This window comes from Hippopotamus amphibius, chromosome 9, assembly GCF_030028045.1.
Source record: "Hippopotamus amphibius kiboko isolate mHipAmp2 chromosome 9, mHipAmp2.hap2, whole genome shotgun sequence".
Lineage (NCBI taxonomy): Eukaryota > Metazoa > Chordata > Mammalia > Artiodactyla > Hippopotamidae > Hippopotamus > Hippopotamus amphibius.
In genome coordinates, this window is record NC_080194.1 from 80,076,849 (window position 1) to 80,104,237 (window position 27,389).

At 50.5% G+C, this 27,389-nt stretch overlaps 1 protein-coding gene across 1 annotated transcript; it reads right to left on the minus strand.

Annotated features, from left to right (window-relative positions):
• On the minus strand, positions 1–24,632 carry KCNJ5 (potassium inwardly rectifying channel subfamily J member 5). Its single transcript, XM_057750429.1, has 3 exons — positions 24,411–24,632; positions 4,154–5,092; positions 1–811 (listed from the first exon to the last, which is right to left on the minus strand). The coding sequence occupies exons 2-3, from the start codon at positions 5,088–5,090 to the stop codon at positions 489–491; spliced, it is 1,260 nt and encodes a 419-aa protein (XP_057606412.1). The 5' UTR covers positions 5,091–5,092; positions 24,411–24,632; the 3' UTR covers positions 1–488.
• Between the last annotated feature and the right edge of the window lie 2,757 nt (positions 24,633–27,389).

Below are 27,389 nucleotides of genomic sequence, written 5' to 3' on the forward strand. Positions count from 1 at the left end.
AAGGTCTGTGAGCCCCCCTGAGGACTGGGGATTTAAGCTTCCAGGTAGGGAGAATCTCCCCGCACTGAATCCACAAGGCCCAGGGTGGTCAGAATAAGAGAAAGGGGGCAACAGCCCTCTCTAGATGTCACCTAGAAAGGGGAGGCTGCCGTTGCTGTGTGGAACCCAAAGAGAAAGGTGATCCAGGGCAGTTGGCAGAGAGAGGTGTGAGGACAGAGGCCACCTGTGTGTGTCATTGTGTGGCCACCCCTCCTGGCCTGGCTCTTAGCCAGTGTGACAGAGGCCAGGGGAGCAGAGGCAGCACTGCACGGGGGCCCAGGCAAAAGCCAGGAGGTGCCAGGACTGGTTTACTGCTCCTCCTCACAGAGCCTCATGGCTCCTGGCTGCCCCCCAGCACACTCATCTAGTTCACCCCCTCCACGGCCTGCCCCACAGCATCTGTGCTCTTGAGAAGCCAATGAGGGGAGGGAGTGGGGACAGTGTCGTCCTCACACCGAGCCCCTGGTCTCCCGGAACCCACTCAGACCCTCAGGCTCTTCCTCTCTGTCCTGCTCAGCCTCTGCATCCAGTTCTGCTCCAGCACAGCCTCCTGGAAGTGGGGGGCTTGGGAGGTACTGCAGGAGCCGGCCTTCCCGCTTCATTTCTGCCAGCTCCTTGGCACAGCAGCTGGGTGTGTTGGTTTCATAGGTGTCATGGAAGGTGTTGTAGTCCACTTCATAGAAGCCCTTTTCCAAGGTGAGGACTGGTGTGAATCGGTGGCCCCAGAGCACCTCTGTATCCATGTAGGAGCTCCGTGCTTGGCAAGTCATGCCTGGGTGAACAGAAGGCACAGGTATTAGGAGTGGCCACAGCCATACATCCATCACTCATCCATCCAGCCACCCAGTCACCCATGCATCAATCATCCATCCATCCATCATCCACCCAACTACCCATCCATCATCCACCCATCCACCCATCCATCCATCTTATCATCCATCGATCTACCCATCCATCTATTCATCATCTATCTATCTACCTATTCATCCATCCATCCATCCATCTATCCATCACCCACCCAACTACCCATCCATCATCCACCCACCCATCCATCCATCTTATCATCCATCGATCTACCCATCCATCCATTCATCATCTCTCTACCTATCCATCCATCCATCCATCCATCCATCCATCCATCCATCCATTCATCTTTCCATCAATCATCTAACCATCCATCATCCATTCATCATCTATTCATCCATCTATGCACCCATCCATTTAATCACCCATCCATCTAATCACCCATCCATCAATCATCTATCTAGCCACCATCCATTTATACATCCATCATCCATCCATTCATTCATCTATCATCCATCCATCTGTCCATCCATCATCCACCCAATCATTCATCAAGCATTTGTTGAACACCTGCTTTGGGCTAAGCACGATGGAGATAGAAAGCTGAATAAGACAGAGTCCTTGTCCTGAAGGAGCTCCAAGTGTGATGGAGGCAGAAAATTAGAAATTAACAATGCAAGGTTTTGGAGTGTTCCTAGAGACTGAAGTGGATAATTCAGGAATGGACATAGCTCCTGAAAATGTGTGTGTTCTAGAAGATTGAGACAAGAAAAGAGGCAGGAAAAGAGTTTAAACAAAGATAAATTCAGAGAGGCTGAACCCAGAGAAGCTGACAGGCATTTAGAAAACACAGAGGTTGTTTTGGGTGGATACACACGAGCAGAAGCCTACACGCGTACACACACACACACACACACACGCACACACAGAGAGCGTGGCTCCTTGATTGGAGCATGCCCCGGTGCCTCCATGCCCCGTCTGCCCAGCCTGGCGTGCCTGTGTTATTTTTAGGTGCTGCTTTCTCTCCAGAGAGGGCAGCTTTGTTTATGGATGAGGATGCCTCTATGCTCAGGGTCACAGGAAAGCAGCTCTCTGATATTCAATCTTTCGGTCAAGGAAGGTCCTAGTTTGTGCTCTTCAGGTACTGAAGGAGATGCCTGCACCAGCCCCCTAGTTTGCACGTTCTCTTGCAGGGGTCTCACACACACCAGACCCAGGGCAGAGGCTGCTTCCCACCCTGTGCCCAGGGCTGGGCAACCCCAGTGCACCCCACAGGCTGCGGTTCGCAGCCTGCTCTCTGCTCTTGGGGTGCTGCCTGAGCCAGGTCTCTCCCCTCCACCCTTGGACAACCCCAGCTCAGCAAAGGTGCAGAGACCCAAGCTGGGCACTGACCAGCCTAGACACAGGCCAGGCATCTGCAGGGTTGGGGGCCTCAGGAAAGACAGTGGGATGGGACCTCTGTGGGAGCTTTGGACCAAGCCTCCTAGGGTCTTCCTGCCCTTCCTCCATTCCATCTCTTGGGAGGCAGCTGTTCTGTGGCTGGAAAACCATGTGTCTGCCTGACAGTCATGTTCCAATGCATGTAGAAAGGACAGAAGCCCCTCTGGGTGGCAGGCACTGTGCTTCACATATGCTACTCCATTTCATCATTTAACCCCCCAGTGAGCCTCTGAGGTTTATCCTCCATCTTGCTCTTGAAGTTGAGCATTCTGCCCAAACTCACACGGGCAGGCTGTGCAGATCTGCGCTGGGCAAACCTCAGCCTGAACTCACAGACCGTACTTGGCTCCACGAATGTGGCAACCGTTGGTGAGATCAGAGCCGATGTGGGTAGGTGGTCTCCTTCTCCTGTCTCCCTGCAGACCAGGGTAACCCAGCTCATGGGAGGGGAGGAGTTCAACCGGATGGGGCAGGTCAACCTCAGGACCTGACTTTGAGACATGATGGGAGGGGCCAGCGGGTGGCCGTGGGGGCCCCGGGGGGCATGGTAAGGCACCGCTTTCCTATTTGTCCCCACGTCTCTGACCTGACCCCTCCTTTGTGGCCTCAAAGGGGAGCTCTTTTCCCCGAATCTCAGCGCATCTTCTGATCTGAGCCCGGCACCAAGGGCAGCATGACCAGAGCCCCTGGCGCTGCAGGAGGAGACGCCTTGCTTCCCGACGGCCCTGGCCCCGAGGGCTCCCATGGCTGCCACCATATGCCGCCTGGCCAGGCTGGGACCCGGCAGATGGCTGAGCTGCATCCCCTGCCCTGGTCCCTGGAGCCCGTTCGCACCCCAGTGGCTTCCACTGGCTCCGATCGGGAAGCTCTCTGGCTGCCCCGTCCGAGTCTCCCACCCAACACCCAGCTTCCCGGGAGGCCAGGAAGCCTTGTTTGGCCCCCTTTGTGCCGGGCCCCCAACGTTTTGGGGGGCAGTGTGGTGTGGCAGACAAGCTCTAGTGACAGACCAGAGTATGAACCCTTCCTGTCTGCACGAAGCTGCTTCTACATCTGTAATAGGAGCTTAAAGCCAGCCCTCCAGTGTTGTTGCCAGATTAGAAAAATATGTATATTCTGAGCCTGGGTGAGATTTCTACAGGTCATCCTTAGGGCCAGGCCTGCTGCTTAGGCTCCTCTGGGAGTGCAGAGAAAGGAGGGTAGGAGAAGGGGAGGAAACAGAGGTGGGTGCAGGGTCAGTGGGGGCTCCTCTGCTTGGGGAGGTGCCGGCCGGGCACATGTGGGTGTGATGCACTGTTTTCTGCACACTGGTGTTCAAGGAGCCCCTTCCACAGGGAAGATGAGGGGCAGCGGTTCACAGGTAAAGATAATGCCAAGTCCTACTGTAAGAAGCCGGTTCACCTTCATTTAACCCCATGTTTCCCAAAGTTATTTGCTCACAGAACTCTCTTTGGGTGGCACCTGCTCCACGATGGCAGTAGGTGTAGCCTGTTGGAAACCAATGCTGGCTTTGGGTGACCTGGCTTTGACCTGCATTCTGGCTCCATGACTTACGAGTGCTTGCTCCTGTGCAAATAATTTGCCTGTGTCTCTGTTTCCATATCTGTAACTGAAGGAAACTATCTTATTCAATGAGCTACTGTGTATTTAGAGTCTAGAACATGCCCAGACATTGGGCAAGCTCTATACGTTAGCTGCTCTCACTGCCCCATCTTGAGGAACGGTACACCCCACCCCCTCCCTGCAACACACACAGGTCACCATTTAGGGGTGGAGCTTGTTGAGCTCCCCTCTCCAGGCTCCACCCTGTGGAGTCAGGGCAGTGGCCTGAGCTCCAGGGCTGGGGAGGGGCCAAGGAGGAAAAGCATCTCACCTGTTGCCTCCACCATCCCTTCCAGGATGACCACAATTTCAAACTCCTCCTGATTCAGCTGGGCCCGCGACATCTCCCAGAAAGGGCTCTTTTCGTTGATCTCGTGAGAGATGATGAGCGGGGACACCAGGAAGAGGCGGTCATCCCCCGTGTCGAAGCCCACGTTGATGTCGGTCTGGTTCAGTGGGATGAATTCCCCCTCCTTGGTCTGCCGGGACTTGATGAGCTTGGCGCGGATGGAGGCCTCCACGATGTGCGAGTTGCGTAGGTCGCCCACCCGGAACATCAGGCAGAGCTTCTCGTCGCGCAGGGAGATGACAGCATTGTTGGAGAACATCAGGGTCTCTGCTCTCTTCTTGGGTTGGCTGATCTTGACGAACATGCACCCCACCATGAAGGCGTTGACGATGGAGCCAAGGATGGCCTGGACCAGCAGGAGGATGATGCCTTCTGGACACTTCTCCGTGATCACCCGAAAGCCGTACCCAATGGTGGTCTCGGTCTCGATGGAGAACAGGAAGGCAGACACGAAGCCGCTGAGGTTTTCGACACAAGGGATCCACTCTCGGTCCCCAACGTGGTCCAGGTCACCCCGGATGTAAGCAATGAGCCACCAGATGAATCCAAAGAACAGCCAGGTGACCGTGTAGACCATGGTGAAGACAAGCAGGTTGAAGCGCCACTTGAGGTCCACCAGGGTGGTGAAGAGGTCACTCAGGTAGCGGTAGGTCTCCTGGACGTTGCCGTGGTGGACGTTGCACTTGCCGCTCTTCTCCATGTAGCGCTGCCGGGGCTTCTTGCCCTCTGCCAGCGGGCGTGTGCGGTCGGTGGCGATGGGGATATAATCGCGGGCCTGCTTGGGAATCTTTTTAGGGTCCCTGGGAGTGACCCCAATCTCCATATCCTGGTTCATGGCATTCCTAGAATCGCCAGCCATGGCTGGAGTACATTGAATTAAAAAAAGACATCATCAGGTGGCCAATAGGTGCATGAAAAGGTGCTCAACATCACTAATTATTAGAGAAATGCGAATCAAATCTACTATGAGTTACCACCTCACACCAGTCAGGATGACCATCATTAAAAAGCCTACAAATAACAGTGCCGGAGAGGGTATGGAGAAGAGGGAACCCTGCTACACTGTTGGTGAGAGTGTATAATAAATTGGTGCAGCCACTATGGAGAACAGCAAGGAGGGTCCTCCAAAAACTAAAAATAGTCTTGCCATATGATCCAGTAATCCCACTCCTGGGCAGATACCCAGACAAAACTATAGTTCGAAAAGATACATGCACCTCTATGATCATAGCAGCACTGTTTACAATAGCCCAGACATGGAAACAACCTAAATGTTCACTGACAGACGAATGGCTAAAGAAGACACACACAAGGAGTGAAACACTGTGATGCCATTTGCAGCAACGTGGATGGTCCTAGAGATTATCATACTAACCAAAGTAAGTCAGAAAGAGAAAGACAAATACCACATGATATCACTTATATGTGGAATCTAAAATACAATGCAAACGAACATATCTATGAAACAAAAACAGACTCCCAGATATAGAGAACAGACCTGTGGTTGCCAAGGGGCTCGGGGGTGCGGGAGAGAAGGAATGGGAGTTTGGGATTAGGAGATCCAAACGATTATATGTAGGATGTGTGAACAACAAGGTCCTCCTGTATAGCACAGGAAACTATAGTCAATATTCTGTGACAAACCATAATAGAAGAGAATATGAAAAAGAAAAAATATATATATATAACTGAATCACTTTGCTGTACAGAAGAAATTAATACAACATTGTATATCAACTATACTTTAATAAAATTAAAAAAGGACATCATCAGTGAGGTGGACTGTTCTGATTCACAGAAACCCTGAACTTCAAGCTCACTCTGCCCTCAAAGACCTCCCCTCTAGTGCACAGTGGACCAATAGGCATGGACCAGCAGCAGCCTGGAGGATGCTCAGTGCAGAGACCATGTTTTCTCATATTATTGGCTTATATCCCTGGTACCCAGTACAGGTTCTAACATATAATGGAGGCTCAATAGTTGTTTGTTAAATGAATATATGAACACTTTCTAGGTGCAAACTTCACATTTAGTGTTTAGAGGCTTTAAAGAAATCTGGGAGAAATTTAAAAAATAGTAATTGCAACACTTTATTAAATGCCTACTGTATTCCATGCCTGACACGTGGACAGTCACTTGTTATCACCACAACAACCTGTAGGAGTGAGAGTTTGTAATCTCTGTGATAGAAACACTGCATTGTATGCTCAGGCATCAGGCTTATTTCCAACAGTCTCTTTCTCTCTCCTTTAGAATGTAAGCTTCCCCTGGGCTCAGTTTTTGTTCTGTTTTGTTCCCTGATACAGTCCAAGTACCCAGAGCATAGCCTAGCACATACTATGTACTTAAAAAGTACTTATTGAATAAATGGATGAATAAATAAGAAATATGAGTCCCAAAGAGGATAAGTGACATCCAGGTGGAAGAGCTGATATTTGGGTTCTAGCTGGTTGGGCCCAGTCTGTGCCTCAGCTCCTTTGTCCCGCCCTGTCTCTTTTCTTTTTATCTGAGATCTCAGCAGCAGACAAAAAAGGAAAAGGCAGCATGTGTCTGATTCACCCTGCGGTCAGTCCTACCGTCTCAGCGTCTCAGCGGGGAGTCTGTGGCCATTTCTGAGCACTTATGAATATGACAAATTGCTGTGTAGACCTGCCATTAAAAATTCTGATACAGTAATTCCCTGCCCTCTAAGAAACTGAGATGGCAGGATGTTCATGCCCCAAGGTTTTCAAAAGGGCTGTAAAATAATTTTGGAGTATATTGCTGCACTTTAAAGAAACGCCCAGAATCCTGTAGTACTCAGCCTCTAGTTTTTCTGATATTCTACTCACACACATTTAAAGTGCTCCAGGACTCTGACGAAGCTGGGCAGGACCATTAGACTCTCTACGGCAGCAACAGCTTCAGTGTTTGCCCAGACCTGAGCCTGGCACCACACTAAGAAGCTGATATTGTGTGAGCTCATTTAATCCTCACAGCAGAGCTCTTACACCAGCACTGTTATCATCCCTCCATTTTCAGACAAGGAAAATGAAGCTCAGGTGCTAAGTGGCTGACTTTTAGGTTTTGGATCTAGGTCTGCCTGGCTCCAGCCCAGGTGCTCACAGTACCACCCAGGCAACAGCCTGCAGACGTTGAGGTTGTAAGGCTCAGACTGACTAATGAGCTGCTCCTTCCAGAAGGTTCTAGGCGCTTCTGATCTTGGGGGTACTGTCATTCAGCCCTTCTTTATCTTTATAAGCAAGCTCTTGATTTCACAGTATGCCCCTTCCCAGGAAACTGTGTCCCTGATAGAACAACCTGGATGAAAGTTCTATACACCACGAGACAACTGCCTGATTGATTGAGTGAGGAAGAGCTCACCCATCACAGAGGGGCAGACCTTTCCTCTGCTGCTTGGGTGGCTGCTGCAATTTCAAGTAACCTTTAAAATATCATACTGAAGGGTCATAGGAAGTGCTGTTTGTGTCAGACATCCGCTGGCCATTTCCCATTCTGCACAGACCACCTGCTCCCTGTCCTTTGCCTGGCAGTTACGAAGATAAATGAAACCAGGAGGCAATGCTTGGTGCTGCTTTGCACAGTCCCAAGCCTGATTTTGCTTTGCCCCTTAGCTAGAAGACTGTTTACTGAGAACCCGACCAGGGATGCCCAGAAGCGGGGAGAAGTACGGCTGATCCTGAGGCTCTGGGGGCTGTTGCGGACCCAGCTGCTGGCATCCAGACGGGGGTCCATTAGGAATGCTGCCTTTGACTCCCGGAGCCTCTGACGTGGGGCAGGGCAGGCTTAGCACCAGCGAGGATGCGTCACTGGCCGGGGCGCCTGGCAGGCACGTTCCCTACCCTCAGCTCCTTCAGGAAAGCAGCTTTCTGCTGATTTTCTGCACGGTTTCCTTCTTTATTTTTAAACATATTTTCACACGTTCTTGCAGGAGAAGGCCTTGTTCTGTACTGCAAACAGAAAAAGGCTTTCTGGGACACCTCAACCCAGATCTGAAAACTTTTTGCGTCCAGCAGACAGGAAAAGAGGTTGGCTTCTGATTTGATATTGGCACCCGTTCTCCAAGTGAGCTGGAATCCTCCGCAGGAGTTATTACTCGCTCAACCCAGGGTGAGATCTGGATTCTAGCTCAGCTTACAACATACTTGCTCTGTGATCCAAAGAAAAACAGTCTGAACTTTCTTTGCCTCAGTTTGATCTGCTATAAACCTCGGATAATATCCTTCACCCCTCCAGCCCTGGAGGTCACTATGGGGACCCAGGGAAAGAATATATGAAAACAAACATAAGCAGAAATGTAAATAGTTACAAACTCTCCTTGAATTGAAATTTAATGCAATTTCACCATAGCCCCATTTTAAGGAAGACAGAGGCAGGGAGCATCTAAGTCAGGTATTTAAAGCCCCAGTGCCATCTGTGGGGTGGATTCCTTGTCTACCTGGATTCCTTCTAAGAGTAAGCAAATTTCCCAGCCTAGAAATCTCAGCCTCCAGTGCTGTGGGCCCAACAATTCCAAAGGGTTTTCATGGACAATGAAGATTCTTAATCAGATTTTCAAGATCCATTCTATTAATTTATGCATCCATTTAGCAAGCACTAATTGAGGACCTATTAATAACTGTTCAACTGCTGTGCTAAAAGCTGGAGATAAAGCAGTAAGAGGGTTGCAGGCATTGTATAGTTTGTATTCTAGCATTGCCTCTTTGAACCCAGGGACCTGAGGAAACAGAGGCTAGCGGAGTGTGGGCGCTGCTCTCTGCAGGGCCAGGGAGGGGCTCTGACTTGAGCAAATCCTATTCAATCCCATCAAGCCCAACACTGCTCTTCGTCTTTCATCCTCTCCTGCGTCCCTGGATGGAATGCTGTGCCGAAACACGATGAAAGCTCTTGGGAAAGACAGAGCTTCAAGTCCAGCAAAATGGTTTAATCTCTTTGATATAAAACACAAGTGGAGGAAGAATCAAAAGAGGCAAAATCAAAGGCAGTTGTATTTTAGATGATGCATTAGTGAATCTGACATCCATTTAAATGCACCTATATATAAAGAATCCAAAAAACACCTCCCATCCCCCTTAGTGAAGAAAACTCTGTGTCATGGGGGTGCTTTAGAAAGTCATGGACGCAGCAGCTTGATAGCAACTGCACTTGGGGGCCAGCAGGGCTTCCTGAAGAGAGCACTGGCCTGGGGAGTCTTGTCTCAGACTCAGTTCTCCTACTGTGAAATGGGTATAGTAGGCACCCTTAGTGATTTCCTTCTGTCTCTCTTAGATACGCTGGGTCAAAGTCTGTATTCCCTGAGATTCGGGATTCAGGATGAGATTGGAGGAAGAGTAATGGAGGGAATATATTCATTTCTCAGACTGAGACACTCGAATACTGTTCTATATGAATCTATATGGCTGTACTGCTTCTTAAACATGAGAAGACTCCAAACTGGTTGATGAATAAGCTGCCCCCATGCCCTCAAGGACACTCAAGGTGAGCAAGGAGTATAAAAGTTCTTATTGGTAGAGTATGTACTCGGAACAGAGAGGGCACATGAAAGCAGGAAGAATTCTTTTTTTTTTTTTTAATCTTACCTACATCTCTTTTTTAAAAATATTTATTTATTTATTTGGCTGCGTTGGGTCTTAGTTGTGGTGCGCAGGCTTCTCTCTAGTTGTGGCACGTGGGCTCTAGAGTGCATGGGCTTAGTTGGCATGGCATAGGGGATCTTTGTTCCCCAAACCTGCGTCCCTGCATTGGAAGGTGGGATTCTTAACCACTGGACCACCAGGGAAGTCCCGAGAGTACGAAGAATTCTGAGAGGCCCCCACAATTCCTGCCCCCAAACACTCCTTGTACATCCCTGGAGCTGGGGACGGGATTCTCATTCCTGTGATTGGGTTGTATTCTGGCCCAGTTGACTCTAAGCAAGGCAGATCATCTGAGGTGAGCCAGACCTAATCAGATAAGCCCTTAAAAGGACTGGGCTTTTCCTGAAGCAGGAGCCTGGAAGCACGAGAGGAATTCGATGAGACAGACATTCCCTTTGCTGGCTTTAAAGACAGAGAGGCCATATGGCAAGGAATGTGGGTGACCCCCAGGAGCTGAGAGCAGCCCCTCGTTGACAGCCAGCAAGGAAACGGGGACTTCGGTCCTACCACTGCAAAGAACGAAATTCTGCCGCAACCACAGGAGTCGGAGGAGGACCTGAGCTTCAGAGCAAATGCAGCTGCTGACACCTGGGATTCGGCCTCATGAGACCCTGAGTGGAGAATGTCATCACGTGGTGCCTGGACTTCTGACCTTCAGGTCTGTGAGCTAACCAACAGTGTTTTAAGCCAGTACATCTGTGGTCAGATGTGATGCAGAAATAAACAACTAAAATGCGATTGAAGAGGAAACCAGGTAATGAAGAGTTAGGCACCAGATTGCCCAGTTTTCTACTTTAGCTTGAACTGAAGGACTTCCAGGGAAGTGACTTTTCTGGAAGTAAATCTGTAAGCCTAAGTTACTTTATCTGTAAAATGGGGATGACAATAGTGCCAGCCAAAGAGGGTTACTGTGATGATGAAAAGGAAAGGTATGTGCACAGTGCGTGGCTGATGGGAGCACTCCTAAGCTGTAGCTCTGTTATTCTCTGTCTAGGGGTGGGTGTGGGTGTGTGGGGAGGCAGGAGAGCTTCATCAAGCACGGGGAAGGAGGACCACCAGGGCCCTGTGCCTGCCACGCCAGCATCATGCTGCCATGTGGTTTCTTTTCATTCACTCCTGTGAGGAGGGCATCACCTTACAAAGTGGGGAACTAGGAGAGAGCTTAAATAACATTCCCAGAGTCACACAGTGTCTGCTGGGAGCTAAGACCCAACACAGCGTCTAGATTCCACAGCTGCTGCACCAGATTGGCATTTGCGGCTTGGGGAGAAAGAGGTCTTAGCTGGCCCTGGTCCCTATGGCGGCCTGGTGGGGAAACCCCTTACTCCCATTCCCCAAAAGCTGTGCCTGAAGAACCTTCTAAGAACACTCACTTTTGGCTCTTTCCATGCCAAGGAAGAGATGGTTCTGGTGCTCAGATCAGGACATTTCTCTTGCACGTGACCCACCTCCTCCATGCATAAGCGAGGGAAGAGGAGGAGGGGAGGCAACTGGGGGGACAGGGAACCCCTGAGAACAGTGGCCTGGAGCATGGGATCAGGGTCCGGGGCACCCGGTCGCCAGCCTGACTTTCCGTGACCATGACCTCTCTTCTCCCAGCTGGCTGTCTCAGGCTGAATGCCCCCACTGGGTTTGGAAAGGGCTGCTCCAGCCACCTTCGTGCTTTCTGGTCCCCGGACAGCTCAGAGGCCCGAGAAGAAGCAGCAGGTGCCTGGCCTCAGCCAGCAAGCTGCCCACCTCAAGCCCGGTGTAGAAAGACCCAGGGGCTGGCCCAGAATGGGTGGGACTGGCCCAGAAAACGATGGCCGAACCCCTCTTCACCCAGGAGGAATCGGCCAGCAGCCCCAGCCCCTCAGAGCCTGGGCCCAAACCACACCGATGGGCTGGCTCCTCCCAGGGGTCCAGCCCTGGTTTCCCAGCTTTCATAATTACTAATCTTAAAAACAAAAACAAAACTCTTTGTAGTGCATTCTGAGGTTTAATGGCAAAGAGCTCAGAAGTAATACATCTTTAAAAACCCAGCAGGTATTGTGTTTAAAAAGCTCACCATTTTGCAGCTATTTGTTCTTATCAACTTAAGTGGGAGTCTATTCTTTATTTCCTGGATGTTTTGTGGTTTTACGTTTTTCAACCCAAGTTCAAAAAGTACCTGGGTGACAGCACATGTGATGTCACACGCGTGAAAGCCCCTCGGAAACTGTGACAAACAAGATTCATTCATTCATTCGTTCCCTGAGTCGGTGACCCCACTGAACCTCCCCTGTAGCTGTGCACGGTCACCCTGGAGGGGCGTGTACGGAAGTGGAGCAGCAGTTCAGCCCCGTCCTGTGCTTTCCATTCACACGGGTCTTGTTAAATTAATGCAGATTCTGATGCCGTAGGTCTGGGGTTCCCACAGTCTGCATTTTCTCAAGGAGCTCCCAGTGACCTTGATGCTGCTGGTCCTCAGGCCAGTCTCCACCCCGGGCGCCCGCTGTGGACAGCTGAGCACTGGACGCTATGCTGATGCCCGGGTCCCACACCCTGGGAGCCCGGCCCAGGCCGCTCTCATGGCAGTGGAGACTGAGGACCCCTGCTCTACTTTCTGCCCTCCAGGAGCTCACGGAATCGTGGGGACATACAGGCAAACAGTGCAACAGAGAGCGACCGAGGGACCGAGGTGCAGTTCCTGATTCGGCTTGGCCCGAGTGGGTGAGGAAGAGTCAGGAAAGACCTGGTAAGAGGGTGCCCAGTGGGAGGGGTGAGTTGAGTCTTCTTGACGTGAGACACGGGAGCGGACAATCATACAAGTTCACGTACTGAACACCCGCTACGGGCCACCTCTGTGCTGGGGCGTTATGTATTGTCTCATTTAATGCTCAAACCTCTATTAAGTCCTCCTTAGCAGCCGCATTTACAGATCACAAAAGCAGAGTGATTTAGTAACTTACTTTAGGCCACTCAGTTATTAAGTGGCAAGACGTTTGACTCTAAAGCCTCTAAATGCAGCTCTGAAACACCTGGTCCAGGAGGCAGCTGACGACACATTCCAATCCGTACTGCAAACCAGTTCACGATTTACCGCCATGCTGCTGTTCTGCCCAGGCTGCCGCGTAGAGGTGGGGCCATTCCCCCTCTCCTCCTCACTCTCCTCCATTCACTCTCCTGCTTTCCTTCTGAGCTGAAAGCCCCCTGTTCGTGCTTACAGCTGCTCCGGGACTTTTCTCACTACAGCAGTATTTGCTCACACGGGTCCCCAATTGCTCCAAGGAGACAGGGTGTCCACATGTCCCAGCCAACATCTGGTGTCCTGGCGTAATCACCAAGTGCCCCTTTCGCTCCCAGAAGCATCTCTGTGTGGACGCTCCGGCCCCTCCCAGGCCAGAGACCGCTAACAGGTGGCCACTCAAGGAACAACTCTGGCTGGACTTTCCTTCATTTCAGACGTGTCTGCCTCTGCCAGGAATGGGGCCAATACCTGTCCCTCCTGAGTGGGAACATGTGTATGCTGTAGTAACCGGAACCCAGGAGGCAGGTACCCAACTCTGCCGCCTCCAAAGGCAGATGAGTGAGGGCAGTGAACGGGGCTGCTGCTTCTCTGAGCACAGACACACCACATGTGTGTATTGACCAGACAACGTGCTTTCTCCTATTGTTATTCAAATATGAGACCTCTCAGACCTTCGTTTCCACATTTGCGATGAAAAAGATTTTAAAAAGTATAATTCCTATTCTAGGAAAAGCAATTATACAAACACATGGTAAATGCAGTCAAAACTTGCTCTGGGTTTTGGGGACACTATAGGGAGTGGTGGGGCCTGAGGTGAGCTGAGTACACGTGCGGTGCTACAGGAGGCGGCATTGCTCAGCTCTCACCAATTACCATCATGCAAGAATGTGGAGCTGGTGCGGCAGCATCTACTTTCTTTTTCCAGAGAAGCTATAAATGAAGACTTTTAAACAGGAAATTTTGTTTTCAATGTTGACAACTAATTCGACAATTTCTGAAACACCGAGCAAGCCAAAGAAAATCTACCTGTGAGTCAGATGCACTCTGTCAGCTGCCAATTTATACTCCTAGGTTCCCGATTTGGAGAGAGGCTCTTTCCCCGCATGCACATGTTGGCTTGGCGTTGAGTTATGCTGAGCGTGGTGTTAAGGGTTGTGGTAATGCCAGTAAGTTCTCTGCACAGCCTCCTGTTTGCACTAATGAGTCTGCCGTGAACGCAGCCTGTTAATCCTCCGTATAAAGGAAGCCAGGAGGCCAATGCGGGACTCACACAATAGCAAAGAGACCAGGAACGGGCTGCTGCTCAGTTCCTGCCGTGGTCCTAACCAGCCCCGTCTGCTCACCCACAGCCTTGCTCCCCCCCACCTCAGGCCCCTTCATCGTGCAAAGGGCACCCTCTTCTCACCATGCATCCTCTGTCTACCTGCCTTCTCCTCCCAGTCACACCCTTTGCACATATACTGCAGGGAGCAAGGTCTCGGGGAAGCATTACGTCCTCCACCTCACTGATGGCAGACGTGGTCCCCAGTGGTTAGAGATTCTGACTATAAATGCTTCGAGAAGGTGGAGGGAGTGCTCTCTCTGGGGTTGGGGGGGAGCTGTGGGGCAGGCAGTGGGGCAGGTCAGGAGCTGACTCTGGCTCGGATGTAATCGGTGCAGGTCATCCTGGACCAAGAGGGCTGTGGGCTCCGCGGGAGGAGTGGGGTGGACCCCACGTGCTGGTTTGTGCCCAGGACACTCTTCGATGCCGCAGACTCAAGAGGGCTCGGGGAACATGTGCTCCTTTTGGCCCTGCTGCAGGCCCAATGCCCCAGAAAGAGGATCCTGCCAAGGTCTGCCACAGCACACAAAACGTTGGCATCCCTCTCTCTGGGATGCAAAACTGTCTCGTGACAAGAAAGACAAATATCATACGGTATTCCTTATATGTGGAATCTAAAAAAATGGTACAAATGAACTTCTTTACAAAACAGAAAGAGTCACAGATACAGAAAACAAACTTATGGTTACTAAAGGGAAAGGGGGGGGAGGGATAAATTAGGAGATTGGGATTAACATATACACACCTCTATATTTAAAACATAACTAACAAGGACCTACTGTATAGTGCAGGGAACTCTACTCAGTATTCTGTAATGACCTATATGGGAAAAGAATCTGAAAAAGAGTAGATATATGTATATGTTTAACTGATTCACTTTGCTGTACACTTGAAACTAGCACAACGTTGTAAATCAACCATACTCCAATGAAAATTAAATAAAACTGTCCCGTGACTGCGTGAGGGGTCATGTACCAGGAGAAGGGTGGGGAGGCTTTCAGTGGAATGTGGATAGAGGAACAGGTCTTGCCAGGTGGGATGCTTGGTCACTCTGATGTCCCTGCACACCACCATCCTGACTGCTGAGCTGCTGAGGCTCTGCAGGGGGGCCTCTGTGTAAGGCAGGACAGGCTCAGGTGATGAGGGCCCTGCTGCATCCAACTGCTCAGAATGACCTTCCCTGGGGAGCTGTCACAGACTCCCCAGTCCCACCTGCTCAGGCATCCCGGGTCCCCTCCTAGGGGAGCCCTTGAATCCATCTCTCAGCATGGGTGGGATTGTTGTTTAGAAAAAAGTCAAGGTGGGGGTGTGGCTGCAGGGCTGGGGTTGCTCCCAGGTGAGTCAGCTGTCCCTAGGTTTGACTCGGACATGCCCTGACAAGAGCCACCTCTTTAGGGAGCATCTATTTCGTGTGCACTGCTTCCTGCATGCCCTTTGCACTCATTTTGCTTTTGTTTTAAACGTGTGTTCAATTTACTTCCTGCAGTGGGTTATGCTGACTTATTTTATTTCTTTGTGGAGCAGCCTTGGAAGTGAAGTGTGTGTGTGTATGTGTGTGTGTGAGTGTGTTCTTCTCTGAACCAGGTGCCTTATGTGTATTAACTCACCTAGTCATCTCCACAACACTGTGGAGAAAGCGCAATGTGTCCATTATACAGATAAGGGGACTGAGACTCAGGGAAGGTCACATGGCTGGGAAGCTGCAGGACCCACTTGAACTGACAGTGGGCTGACTGCAGGGTCCACGCTTTCCCCCTCAACGTCCATCCAAGTCCAGAGCACTAGACAGAGTACAATCTTGGTCCTGAATTATCATCCTAACTCTCCTGGCCACGTACCTTGCCCTGACCTGCACATCACCCCAGAGGTCCCTATCCTGGGTCTCTTTCCTGTATAAGAAATGGAAATATCCACAGGAATCATAATGTCAATGAAATACCTGCTACTTTACCAGGAAAATTTTACCCCTCTAAATACCAGCATAAGGCACTCGGCCCCCAAATCCGAACTGTTAGTGGCCAAGGGCAGGTATGAGGTATGAAGTAATAGCAGTGTTACTACTCTATGGAATTATTATGGACAATAATAAGTAAGGACAATAGGCCGCTCTGTGGGGCTCTTTCAGAACTTGTGGGATGGTGTGTGAGCATTGATCGATGATTCTAGTCCCACCCTGTAGCTGGCTAGGTGTCTAAGGACACACACCTGCTGGTTAAATCAGTCCCACCATGATGACACTGTAGACACGGAAACACAGACTGTGATGTTTTGGGTAATACAGACGCTGGAAGATTTAACAATAGGTCTGGAAGGTGGCCCTGACTCTTGGCCACACAGAGAAGGGACCCGCTGCTGCCAAAAGGGTGAGCCTGGGCCCTCAGAACCTCAGGCAGCCCAGACCAGGCCGCTCATTCAGACGGCATCCCCGGAGGGGTCTCCACCACGATTCCAAGGAAGGAAGAAAACCTTATTTTTTGGTATCTGGAGAGGAACATGAACCTTATTTGAAGTGTTGTGGCCTAATCCTAGGCTTACTCTGTCATTAAAGACACGAAAACACAGGGAGTTCACGAAACAGATAAAAAGCAGAGAGAAGGATGAAACAGTTTCACTGAAGGGGGTTTAAAGGAAGACAGAGCTCTCATCTGAAAGGAGAGCAGAAGATCTGGCATTTGCTCGTGGAGTTCAGTTCTTTGGAGGAAATAGACAAGAAGATCATTTTGGTGGTATTTAAAAGATCTAGTTGAGTATATCTGAGTCCAAATATAGTCACTAATTTTTAAAAGGGCAAAAATCAGGCCTAATGCCAGATACAGACGAAGGATTTGAAAGGCTTAATCACACGCACCTGTCAAGCAATTGAATGTTTCGTAAGCACGTCACTGTGGGGCAGTGCATCTGTGGAACCGCAGTTGTGACTGAGACTCCCAACCCATTTGGCTCCCACTTGTCCCAAAGGTGGAGCATTCGTCTCCCTCCTTGGCTGGCTGCTGCAGGCCCTCATGGGTCCTTACATCTAATACATCTTAATACTCAGCCAGGGCTTACTGACCACAGTCCAGAGTCACCCTCCCAGCCTCCTGCAGGAGATGTATGAAAAACCATGAATAAAAGGGCTTGAACCGTGCTGCAGTGAACACTGGGGTACATGCGTCCTTTTGAATCGTGGTTTTCTCAGGGTATATGCCCAGGAGTGGGATGGCTGGGTCACAGGTAGTTCTATTTTTAGTTTTTTAAGGAACCTCCAGACTGTTCTCCACAGTGGCTATATCAGTTTGCATTCCCACCAACAATGCAAGAGGGTTCCCTTCTCTCCACAGCCTCTCCAGCATTTATTGTTCACAGATTTTTTGATGATGGCCATTCTGACAGGTGTGACGTGATACCTCATTGTAGTTTTGATTTGCATCTCTCTAATAATTAGTGATGCTGAACATCCTTTCATGTGCCCCTTGGCCATCTGTATGTCCTCCTTGGAGAGTTGCCTACTTAGGCCTTCCTTTTTTTGACGGGGTTGTTTGTTTTTTTTGATACTGAGCTTCATGAGCTGTTTGTATATTTTGGAGATTAATCCTTTGTCTGTTGCTTTGTTTGTAAATATCTTCTCCCATTCTGGGGGCTGTCTTTTTGCCTTGTTTATGGTTTCCTTTGCTGTGCAAAAGCTTTTAAATTTCATTAGGTCTCATTTGCTTATTTTTGCTTTTATTTTCATTACTCTATTTATAATCGCCAGGACATGGAAACAATCTAAATGTCCAATGACAGATGAATGGGTAAAGAAGATGTGGTACATATATACAGTGGAATATTAGCCATAAAAAGGAATGAAATTGGGTCATTTGTAGAGATGTGGATGGACCTAGAGTCTGTCATACAGACTGGAGTAAGCCAGAAAGAGAAAAAAACAAATATCATATATTAACGTCTATATGTGGAATCTAGAAAAATGGTACAGATGAACCTATTTGCAGGGCAGCAATAGAGACGTAGATGTAGAGAAAGGACATGTGGGCATGGGGGGGAAGGGGAGGCAAAGACGAATTGGGAGATTGGGATTGGCATATATAAACTACCAGGCATAAAAAAGATAGCTAGTGGGAAGTTGCTGTAAAGCACAGGATGCTCAGCTCGGTGCTCTGTGATGACATAAATAGGTGGGATGGGGGTGGGGGTGGGGGTGGGAGGGAGGTTCAAGAGGGATGGGATGTATGTATACATATAGTTGATTCACTTCATGGTACAGCAGGAACTAACACAACATTGTAAAGCAATTATACTCCAATAAAAAAATGGGCATGAAAATCAAATTAATTCATTTTACACTTTCCCCACATTTGTGTCTGTCCATCCAGTACTTTTCCCTTCTAAGCCGGCTAGCTCTCTGAAAGTGAGCAGAAGTGTTATAATACATTCTCTTCACCGTAACCCTGCACTGTGAGTGTGTATTCTGCATTAAATAATAAATCAGTTTAATAATTAAATCAAAATGAAAAACCACTCGTTTCCTCTCAACAGCCCCAGGGACAGACTTCCTGGGCTGGTGCCAATTTATCAATGACGATCAGAAACTATGAGATACAGTAGCGCAGAGAAGACAGTATCCAGAAAGCAAGATAATGTGAATACAAATAGACTTACATACAAGTGAAAAAGATGGGATGGTGACAGAAGATAAGAGAACCAGTGAGAAAGGACCAGAGACTCAGGGCATGACAGTAATAATATGAAACCCACTCAGGGTGTTCCATGCATCAGATTGTATTCTAAATGCTTTATATGTCTTGACTCATTTAATCATTTCAGAAAAGATGCGAGATCAGTACTGTTTCCCCTGTTTATAGATAAAGAAATAGAGGCACAGGGGAGAGTGACTAAACTGACCCAAAGCTAGTGTTATAGGTCTGGACTTGACCCCAGGCTGACCGGCCCTAGGCTCACATGCTATGTCTAATGAAAACAAGGAAAAGCGAGCCCCCACGGGATGCAATAGAGAGGAACAAGAGGAACATCACAGAAGGGTGAGTGACTAGGAGAAGCAGCAAGAATAAGAGAAACAGGAAGTGATTTAGAGTAAGGAGCTGGGCATGAAAGATGGTTAAGACAACAAACAGTTGAAAGCAAAGACACAGTGATGAGAAGTGAGTGGGGCATCAGAGCAAGAGTTGGGAGAAAGGAAAGAAAGAACAGAGAAGAGAGGTCTACCTTATTTGCCCTTTGCTGTGCTTTTATACCCACTTTACAGAAAGGAAAATGAAGGTCTGAGGAACTAAGTGATGTGCCCAAGGTCACACAGTTAGTTCCGGGCAGATCAGAAAGAACTCTTTTAGCTACTAGACGCTGATGAAAGAAACCAAAGAACATCTAAAAAATGGAGACACATACTGTGTTCACGGACAGCAAAACTCGACACAGTAAAGATGTTGGCGCTCCGCAAACCGATGCATAGATTTAATGCCATTCTTGTCAACATCCCACAAGATTCTCTTTGTAGACAAAGAGAAGATTATTCTGAAATTTATATGGAAAGGAAAAGGAACTAGAATAGGGAAAACAATTTTGAAAAAAGAGCAAAACTGAAGAAGCTGGTTTACTCAGTTTCCCAACTTACTATACCAGCACACGTGGTTTTCTGAGCCCCTTTGAAAGCCTTTCCCAGTCCTGTGGGCCCTCCTTGGCCCCCTGTAACTCTCTGGCGATGCACCCCCTCCCCCATGCTGTAATGAGTTTATGGGCAGGTCTGCCTCCCCCAGTCAGTCCTGGGGGAGAGCTCCAGGCAGGAAAGGCAGGGTGTGTAAATGACCCAACCTTCTGTCACAAGTTCCTAAACAAGGTCTGACCTGGGGTAGGACCTCCATGCATATTTTTGAAGGAATATGTGAGCGACCTTTTTAAGTTCATCCAATGAAGGGCACTTTCAAAAGTGACAGAAGCAACCTGACTCGTGGCTGGGGGGCCTGCCTTCCCTGATGTCCGGCGGGGTTGCTCTGTGCTAGCCCGGGAGGGCTGGCTGTCACGGCCTTGCTTGTGAGGTCCCTCAGACCTGGGCACCTGTGGACCTGTTACCCCTGCTGGACGACAGCTTCCGGGGGCAGAGGCAGAAGCTTGTCGCTGCTATTCTTGTCACCCTCCTGCTGGCCAAGCTCTGGGGATCAAGCGCTCAACAGCCCAGTCTTGGGAGGCGAGCAGACTCTGAGCTCGACACTTGGGGCACAGGTTCCGCCCCCGGACCACACGTCTCCACTCTTGCCCGTTCCCCTCTTTTCCTTTATGAGCAGCAAGAAATAACATAGATGACATCAGGGCCTACCTGACTTTAAGGTTGGCGGCCTGAAAGGTGAGAGAGGACATAAGGGCAGGTGGCACACACAGCCCCAAACAAGCAAGTCTCAGGAGATGAGAATGGGAGCCTGAAAGCGTGTCCTTGTCACCCATTTCTCTCTGACCCACCACCCTCCACTTCCCCTTTCACTCCCCCCCACAGCCTCCCTGGCCACCACATGGGTTGACCCTGGGTGACCAGGAAGTGCTGTTGCCACCTGCCAAACTGGTCAGATATCCCTGAACTCTGCCCCTCAGCCTGCTCTGGTCTGGAATGATGATGGAACTTAACATGGATGCGCAAGCCAGCTTCTCCAGGGTCATGTGTTAAAGGTTTGGCTCTGACATTTAGCTCGACACGGCCGTTGGCACGTGTAGCTGCCGTCCTGGGCTCTGTGGACTAGAATAGCTCACTTATCAGAATGTCAAGGTAGGAGCGCTAGATAAGCTGGGCCGCGCTGGCAGGGGAAACCACTGAATCCCTTGGCAGCCAGAGCTCAGGAAGGGAAGCTGTCCCCTCTGTTTTAAAAATTATTCCAGAGGAAGTCACTCCGCAGTTCTCTTAGAGAAATACATTCAGGTCTGTTTTCTTTTTGCAAGTGTCTCCCTACAGTCCTTTGTGTCTGAACTCCCATTCTTCTTATCTTGTCTTTAGGAAAAACAGAACAATTCCTCCATGGCTGACAACAGTCTTACAGACATCTGATGATGGGCCCCGGCTCCCAACAGCCTGTCTGCAGCTCAGACACAGTGGAAATCTAATCTAAAAATGGCTCCTTCCCACCACCTAATGGATTCCTGGGCCCCGCCCTCCTCTCCATTATCCTCCCATCCGCAGCCTAAATATTCAACCAGGTTGGCTCAGAAAATGCAAACTTCTGCTAAGTCTCCTACGTGGAAAGCAGAACCCTCCCTGCCCGAATGATCATGTTTCAAGGTTTTCAAAAATTAATGATTCCCGGCACATGCTAGGAGATCAAATCAATGGTTGCTGAACTGATTAAAAACAAACAAAAAACCAGATGTAGATGCAGTCTTCAAGGACGTGAATGCACAGGACACTGCTGGTGGCTTTGACGACAGGAGGCACCGATAGCCTGGCCATTTTTGGAGCCAAAGGGAGGGAGGACGGCACTCCTGCTATTGTCTCGTGCTGCTGGTCAGCATCCTCACGGGCCACTAGGGCATCTCTAGTGTCTCCTGGATGCGAAACCCCGGCAGGCACTGGCAGATAGCCCCAGGAGGGGGATCCTGCTACACATCCTGGGGGGAGAATGCTGGTCACAGGGCCACACCGATGCTGCTGGACCCACAGAGGGAAGGCTCAGGGTGTGCCTGCAGACTCAGGGGAGCCCAAGTCAGTGCATCCCACTGGGATCTGACTCTGCTGCCACAGAAGGCGGGAGGGCTCTGGGGACTCCCTAGGCAGTGCGGCCCTTCTTCCCCTCCCATGTCATCCTCGCCTCCTCCTCCTGCTGTGTTGCTTGCTGGACGGAGCTCACCCATCTCTGCTTCCTGCTGGCAGGCTGCTTGAATAAGGAAGGCTGCCGTGAGCCCAGGAGAGTCTGTGTCTGAGTGGTGCCCTTTCTGTCGGAGAGCCAGACAGGGAATCTAGAACACGGTTCGGGGAGATCAGGAGCCCTGTACTTTTGTGGAAAGCACAGAGCATTTCTCTATGGGATGTTTCCTCTTTCAGCGGTGACTCCGGTGCTGTTCTAATAATTGATGCTGTTGTAACAATTTATTATCAATCTCATAATTCATGAATGGAGCCTGAGAAGTAGTAAACACTTGATAAATGTCCCTAAATACTCCTTCCAAGGTGAAAGAATGCTTGTCTTTTCCTAGCTTTAGGCTCCAAGTCTCTACTCTGTGAAGTTAGTCTAAGATTGTGTGGTCCAGGATAGTGTAAGGGGGTGGGATGAGGTGAGGTCAAGGGAGGCTGGGAAGAATAGTGGGAAAAGCACTGGATGGGAAAAAAAACCCAGAACCTCATCACATGCATGAAACGCCTAAGGTCACACAGAAAGTGTTCAATAAGTGACGATTCCCTGGTGTCATTGCCAAGAAGCAACCCCCACCCTGTGCCCCAGCACTTCCTCTGAGGGCCCTGCCTTGGGGTGAGGCCATCTCAGGCCAGATCAATAGCTGAGAATCGCAGTCAGGCCGAGCATGCTTCTCTCACGTCAGAGCCTAGTCAAGGGCCCTTCTCTCTAACGCCTACACCCCCTACACCCGTGGCTCTGATAGATTCTCCCTCCAGATTCTAGGAAGCCTGAGGGCCTCCGTCAGCCAGCTGATGGGATTTACACCTGGGTTTTACTCAACCAGGATGGCTCAGAAAATGCAAACTTCTGCTAACATTCTCCTAAGTGGAAAGCAGAACCCTCCCTGCCTGAATGATCACATTCCAAGGTGTTCGAAAATTAATTATTCCTGGCACATGCTAGGAGATCAAATCAATGGTTGCTGAACTGATTTAAAAACAAAAAACAGATGTAGACGCAGTTTTCAAGTACGTGAATGCACAGGACACTGCTGGTGGATACACAAAGGTGTGGATCTGGGAAGGCCAGAACACCTTGCAGACTTGCTATCTGACAGTGGAAACAATCTGGGTTTGAAGCCAGAGGACAAGCGTTTAGAAGTTAATGACTTTGCCACTTACTGGTGCTCACAGCTCTCCAAGCTTCAACCTCATCTATAACGCAGGTGGGATGACCTCCGTGTCACAGGACTGGAGTCCAGATTTATGCACATGAGTGTGTCCCGCTCAGCACTTGGTTCATAAATATTAGCTTCTTTTCACTGTCTGGCTCCCACATGGAGAAGTACTTTGTGAAGCAGAAAGCCCTATGATGCGTAGCTTAGTGATGAAAAAGGGGTACGTTTTGGAGTCAGGCCCAGGTGAGACTCTCACTTGTAAGCTGTGTATCTCCAGCAAGTTATGTGGCCTCCATCAGCTGCACTTTCTCACCTGTAGATCGAGGATGATGATATCTGCTCCATTAAAAGGCTCAGACGAGAGCAAAGTGCTGGGCCTGGTCTGACCCCAAACAAACATTCGTGTGCCTGTGCATCTGCTGGTGTTTGAAAGGACTCTCAGAACAGGTGCTTGGCTGGCCTTGCCTGACTGGATGCTTGGCACAGACCCTGGAACTTTGGGGGCCAGAGCCGGTCCAAGGAGCTGGCCGTGCACAGGCGGCCCCTCAGCCCCCGGGGGGAGAGCCCCGGTTGAGAAGAGGCACCGCAGCTCTCCAGGGAGATACCCGGGTTTGGGGAGCACGGGGATAATGCTGCCATTCCCTAGTCCCTAACCCTGCCCCTGGCCTTTCTCAACAGTTCGAAAGATGTTTCAAAAGAGATACGGAGGCACGCAGGAAGTGATGGGGCAGCAGCGGGGCAGAATCAGCATGGTCATGCTGCCAATTTGGCCAGACTTAAAAGAGAGCGCGATGAAGCTGGGATCTAAGGCTGCAGGGGCCGGGCGCCTGCCCTGGCTCTCCACACCCCCACTTGAAGGCAGAGCCACTGCCCAGAGGAAGGCTGCCCCCTCCCCACTGCCCTGGCCTCTCCCACCACTGATGGGGCTTTCAGCACCCCAGTATCCCAGCTCTAGAACAGAACAGCCACATTCACAGCCCTCTGAAGGCTGAACTCCCAGCCCAGGGCAGCCGCTGGCTTCAGAGAGCTCAGATTTCCTGGCTGAACTTTGGACCAACCTTAAGCCCTTCCCTGTCTCCGAGGCTCCCAAACTGCCAGGTGCCGGGGGTGGGGGAGGGCCGTGTGTGTGGGGGGGTGGGGGGTGGGGTGGAACCTGCTGCTGTCCAGGCAGTGGGCACCCTGAGAAAGCGCATCCTGCCTTCCAGAAGCGGTGAGCTGGGGAGAAATGGAGGAGGAAAGAAGACAACTTACTTGTTGAGATCGGAGCTTCCAAGTCCCACTGATGCTAACTTCTGGGGTGTCCCTCCGAGGTGGTGCAAGGGTGTTCAGGGACCGGGAGGGGACCCTCCTACCCCAGCCATCACAGCAGCCTCGGACTGTACCGAGAGCCTCTTCTTGCGTGGGGTCCTGTTGGCAGAGGCTTCTAAGCCATCCTGTCCCTTCCCTCACCAGCCCCTCCAGTCCCAGCCACTAGTCACTCCCTTTCTCCAGCGACAGCGCCAGGAGGCTCTCGCTCTCTCGCACGCGCTCTCTCTCCCTCCCTCCCTCCGTCCCCTCCTCCCTGCCTCCCCTCCGCTCTCTTCCCTCCCATGGCTCTCTTCCCCTTCTGCCCCCAGTGCAATGAATCTCTGTGTAACAATGTGTAATAACCGGTGCTAAGGACCACAGGCGCAGCGGTGGGGGCTGGGGGCGAGGGGGCGGGGCGGGGGTTCTATGAGAAGTGATGCGGAAGGGGAGAGAGACCCCGGGGGAGAGGGCCGGCGGTTCTGCGCCCCCTACGCCGCGGCCCCTTCCCCCTCCGCCCCTCCCCCAGGTTCCTGCCCCCTCCCTGCCGCACCTTCCGGTGATTCCGGGGGCGCTTCTGGTCATGCAGGTGCCAAGGACAGAGATCCGTGCTCTCGTGCATGTCTGTGTGTGTGTGTGTGTGTGTGTGTGTGAGCGTGTGCACGCGTGTGAGCGCGTGTGTTTAGTGGGTGCGGTGCTGCAGGCCGAAAGAAGGAAGAAACTAGGCAAACAGAAATCTTGGATCAGATCTTTGCTCATTCAGTCCGCGGTGCGTTGAGGGGCGGGTTGGCAAAATTTAGTTGCGCTTCTTAGATGGAACCCAGCAGCTAAGAGGCTTTCCTTGGGAAGTTGGAGGGGCCACAGTCTGGGCGCTGCAACCCCAGCCCCAGGGACCTTGCTCACGTGGGTGGAGTGAGGGTCTGGGGCACCCTGACTCAGAGGCTGGAGATGGAGCAGGTCCAGAGACGGGAAACAGGCCTGTGGCTCCTGGATTTCTGCTCACGCCTGGCCGTCCTCTGGGGAGGCATGTGGCTTGTGGCTGGGTGGAAATAGCAGGAAGTGCTCTCTGCCTGGAGAAGCCCCCAGCAGTCCAGAGCCATCACCTAGCAGCCTCCTCCCTTCCCTCCCTTTCGCGTTCCTCCCTGCCTGGGGGAAGATGAGTGCCTGCCTTCATCCTGTAACTCCTGTGAGCTGTAGGAAAGACAGCTGCTAACGTCACAGCCCCTGCAAAGGGAGGGTTGCCGTCTGGGCAGGGCTGGCCGGCTTCTCTGAGGACTGGTCCATCAGAAGGCCTTCCTGATCCATGCCTGCCTGTCGCCCAGCCTTTGGGGATCCACACCCCTGCCCTAGGCCCTGAGCAGGTCTCCCCTCAAGGGCAGGTGGACCCGATCATATGTGTGAGAGAGACCAGTGTCCACCAGGGCAGGGACTCTGGATGTCGTGTTCTCTGCTGTGCCCCCAGCACCTAGCACAGGTGCTCAAAGAATATTTATCAAGTGAACACTGTCAAAAACAAGAAAACTGGTTTATTAATTACAAGGAGATGACACATGCTTGTCACTGGGGCTTGGATGCACCAAAACTGTCCTCTCTGTTAAGCACAGTGATGCGGCAGTGACCAGGCAGCTTAGCCTCACTATGGCAACCTGAGGGCTCCTCTTGCCGTGGACCAGGGTGCACACAGCCCACTGCAGAGCTCAGAGCAGCCAGAGATGGTCTCCCGGAACCCCCTCCCCTCTCTCTGCATAGGGTCTTTATCCAGTGAGGCTGCAGTGGTTCTGACGAACAGGGAAATCTTTCTGTCCCCTTAGGGGATGTAGCCTGTCTTCCTGCTCATTCATTACAGGCTGATCTTAGGGTTTATCACTCTGGGGAGAAAATTCCCAAGTCCCGTGTTTCCTAGTTCTCGGAGAGCCTTGGCAGTGTAGTTCTGTGGCCCACGTGACACACGCCGTAAGCATCTCCTGAGCCCAGGAGGTGCTCTGTCCTGGGGTGGTAGCTGCCGTTGGGCTCGGTATAAAGAGTATGGCATTTCTTCTGCCCTAAAACGGGGAGCTTGGCTGATTTTGAAGGAAAATATAGGGTAACAAAATGTTATTTTGTTAATATTCTCACAGTGATGGACCTGGGACCAGGAGGCAGAGAACCTGGGTCCAATTCTCCTCCTAGACCTGAAAAGTGAGAAATACGATTCTATTCCTGCCAGGTTTTTGCAAATTTAGGTGAGCCTTGACTTTTTCATGCCCAAGTCACCCAAAGAGCACAGGCGATATTTGAGCATGGGGGACACAAGTGAAGAACTACTTAGCAGGCTTGGAAGGTATAAGTGTGCCCTTCATTGTCTGGAAATTGCTGAGGCCAGTGTGCAAAAGCAAGGGAGAATTCGCAGGTGTCATCACTGGTAATTAGCATGAAGAACTACTGCCTCTGTGTGCCCGCCGGTGCTTCTCACCTTCCTTCATCGAGCAGGAGATGAATTCACAATTAAAGTTTTCTCTTCAGAATATGACACACAGGAAATTATTTTTTCTCCTACTTATAGAAATTCCATTTGCATTTATGAGGCTGGTAATGTCTCATAAATATTTCTAGCCACATAAAATATTAATTAAAAGAGTTTGTCGAATTGGAGCCCCAGCTAAAACTCTTCTAAGACAAATATTTTAAGTATTTTCTCTCGTCAGGAGAATTCTTCCTACGTTGGTTGTGTGTGTTAATCAGCCCATCAATAAACAGCAGATATGTCTCACTGACTGAATATGTATATATTCAATATATAAAAAGTATATATACGAGGGTGAGTCAAAAATGATCCACACTCCGGTTTCTTAAAACTTCCGTAAATTCTACAGCCAGCGTGTGGGTCATTTTTGACTCCCCGCATATATTCAATCAGTGACTATGGACCACATACAGGATAAGGTAGGCTATGTTTGCCACACTTTG